General features: G+C 40.5%; 1 protein-coding gene across 1 annotated transcript; it reads right to left on the bottom strand.

Annotated features, from left to right (window-relative positions):
• Positions 1 to 2,184: 2,184 nt before the first annotated feature.
• On the bottom strand, positions 2,185 to 3,009 carry LOC132009114 (olfactory receptor 2B11-like). Its single transcript, XM_059387489.1, has one exon. The coding sequence runs from the start codon at positions 3,007 to 3,009 to the stop codon at positions 2,185 to 2,187; it is 825 nt and encodes a 274-aa protein (XP_059243472.1).
• Between the last annotated feature and the right edge of the window lies 1 nt (position 3,010).

Raw genomic sequence — 3,010 nt, 5'->3', positions numbered from 1 at the left:
CTTTATGCTCCACAAGTAAGTGAACCATGTAATAATTGACTTTCTCTGCTTGAGTTATTTCACTCAGCATAATCTCCTCCAGTATCATCCATGTTGATGAGAAAGTTGGGAACTCATCCTTTCTGATGGCTAAGTAATACTCCATTGTATGTATGGGCTATATCTTTATCCATTAGTCTGTTGAAGGGCATATCAGCTCCTTCCACAGATTGGCTATTGTGGACATTGCTGCTATGTGAACATTGGGGTACAGATGGCCCTTCTTTTCACTACATCTGTATCTTTGGGGTAAATAACCAGTAGTGCAATTGTAGGGTCATAGGGTAGCTCCATTTTCAATTTTTTGAGGAACCTCCACATTGTTTTCCAAAGTGGCTGCACCAACTTGTATCCCCACCAACAGTGTAAGAGGGTTCCCCTTTCTCCATATCCTCTCCAAAACTTGTTGTTTCCTGTCTTGTTGATTTTGGCCATTCTAACTGGTGTAGGGTGGTATCTCAATGTGGTTTTGATTTGAATTTCCCTGATGGCTAGTGATGATGAACATTTTTTCATGTGTCTTTAGCCATTTGTATGTCTTCTTTGGAGAAGTGTCTGTTGTCTTCTGTCCATTTATTTTGATGTGATTATCTGTTTTGTGTGTGTTGAGTTTGAGGAGTTCTTTATAGATCTTGCATATCAGCCCTTTGTCTATAGTGTCATTTGTGAATATCTTCCCCTATTCCGTGAGTTGCCTCTTTGTTTTGTTGACTGTTTCGTTTGATGTGCAGAAGCTTTTGATCTTGATGAAATCTGAAAAGTTCATTTTTCACTTTTGTTTCCTTTGCCTTTGGAGACACGTCTTGAAAGAAGTTGCTATGGCCAATGTTGAAGAGGTGACTGCCTATGTTCTCCTCTAGGAGGTCGATGGGCTCCTGTCTCACATTGAGGTCTTTCATGCATTTTGAGTTTATCTTTGTGTGTGGTGTAAGAGAATGGCTGAGTTTCATTCTTCTACACATAGCTGTCCAATTTTCCCAGCACTATTTATTTAAGAGACTGTCTTTCTTCCATTGGATATTTTTTTTCCGCTTTGGCAAAGATTTGTTGACCATATAGTTACACCAAAGATACAGATGTAGTGAAAAGAAGGGCCATCTGTACCCCAATGTTCATAGTAGCAATGGTTACAATAGCCAAACTGTGGCAAGAGCTAAGATGCCCTTCAACAGGTGAATGGATAAAGAAGTATAAAGTATTATTCAGCCATGAGAAAAGATGAATATCCAACTTTTGATTCAACATGGAATGGATGGGACTGGAGGAGATTATGCTGCCTGAAATAAGTCAGGCAGAGAAAGCCAATTATCATATGGTTTCACTTATTTGTGGAACATAAGGAATAGTGTGGAGGACATTAGAAGGAAGGGAAAAGTGAAGGGGGGGAAATCAGAGAGGGAGATGAACCATGAGAGATTGTGGACTCTGAGAAGCAAACCGAGGGTTTTGGGGGTATGGAGGGATGGCTTGGCCGGGTGATAGGTATTAAGGAGGGCACATATTGCATGGAACACTGAGTGTCATAGGTAAGTAATGAATCTTGGAACACTACATCAAAAACTAATAATGATGTACTGCATCATGACTAATATAACTTAAGAAAATAGTAATAAAGAATAAAGATCTTTTTGAACTGTTAAAAAAAAGCAACAGTGTCTCCATAATTGAATTGATAAACTTAGAAGGCTTGCAGTTGTTCTGAAGGATGGGGTGCCCAACAGGGAATGCACAGCTTAGCCCAGCTGCCCACTGAGACATGAGCTACCGTGACAGAGACCAGTGAAAAATACTTCTCAAGTGACATAATGATACAACGTGCACAGATGTGGGGTTGCAGTACTATTTTATAATGAATAGTTTGAACTAATGGGTTTATATTTTAATTTGTATTATTACATATTTTATTACTTAGTAAAATTAGTATTTTAGAGTACAGTGTAGAACTACTTTCACTACATTTTCACAAACATAGTGTGCTTAGTGGTGCATATAGCCAAGCATCATTGTTGCCTAACATGACTGTATCAAATGCAGCACATGAATATCTCACATAAAACTTGGGGAAATAGGACACAAGAGTGAATTATTAGAGAAAACCCTATAAACTACTGTAGTTTTAAATACTTTCCATTTATTTCCCAGCCATCACTTGGAAGTGAATACGCCCCTCACTAGGTCGGCTAATGCCCCCTTTACATCCTTATTCCTCAGGGTGTAGATAAAAGGGTTCAGTGCAGGTGTCACCACTCCATAGAAGAGTGCCATGAACTTGGGCTGGTCCCTTGAGATGGAAGAGGGCGGCTGAATGTACATGCTAATGGCTGGACCATAAAACAAGAAAACTACAATGAGGTGGGAGGAACATGTCCCAAAGGCCTTCCTCCTTCCCTCAGAAGACTTAACTTTAAATACAGCATGTCCAATACAAGCATAGGAAGCAAGAATTAAGCACAGAGGAACAGCTAATATAAAAATACACACCACAGAGAGCATGAGCTCATTAGCAGCCTTTTCTCCACAGGCAGCCTTTATCAGAACAGGAATCTCACACATCAAGTGATCCAATTTATTGAGGCCACACAGTGGTAACTGTAAGGTAGCAGTGGCCTCTGAGATAGCAAAGGTGAGTCCAGTCAGCCACACAGTGGATACCAACAGGATACAGACACGTGGGTTCATGATGAGGGTGTAGTGCAAAGGCTTGCAGATAGCCACATAGCGATCAAAAGACATGATAGCCAAAATCAGACATTCTGTGCCCCCCATTAAGTGAAAGAAATAAAGCTGAACCACACAGCCAATATAGCTGATTGTCTTCCTAGCACTTCCCAGGTTAAAAAGCATCTGAGGGACAATGCTTGTGATGTAGCACATGTCTAGGAAGGAGAGGTTTGTGAGGAAGAAATACATGGGGCTGTGCAGACGGGCATCTAACCTAGACACTAGAATAATGGCTACATTTCCAACCATG

Source organism: Mustela nigripes, unplaced genomic scaffold, assembly GCF_022355385.1.
Source record: "Mustela nigripes isolate SB6536 unplaced genomic scaffold, MUSNIG.SB6536 HiC_scaffold_4869, whole genome shotgun sequence".
Classification (NCBI taxonomy): domain Eukaryota; kingdom Metazoa; phylum Chordata; class Mammalia; order Carnivora; family Mustelidae; genus Mustela; species Mustela nigripes.
The sequence above is the reverse complement of the archived record's forward strand: the minus strand, read 5'-3'. Positions and strand labels throughout refer to the sequence as shown.

What these genes read in the sequence shown, in the direction of transcription:
- LOC132009114 (XM_059387489.1), bottom strand. Translation starts at nt 3,009, where the DNA reads ATGGTTGGAAATGTAGCCATTATTCTAGTGTCTAGGTTAGATGCCCGT.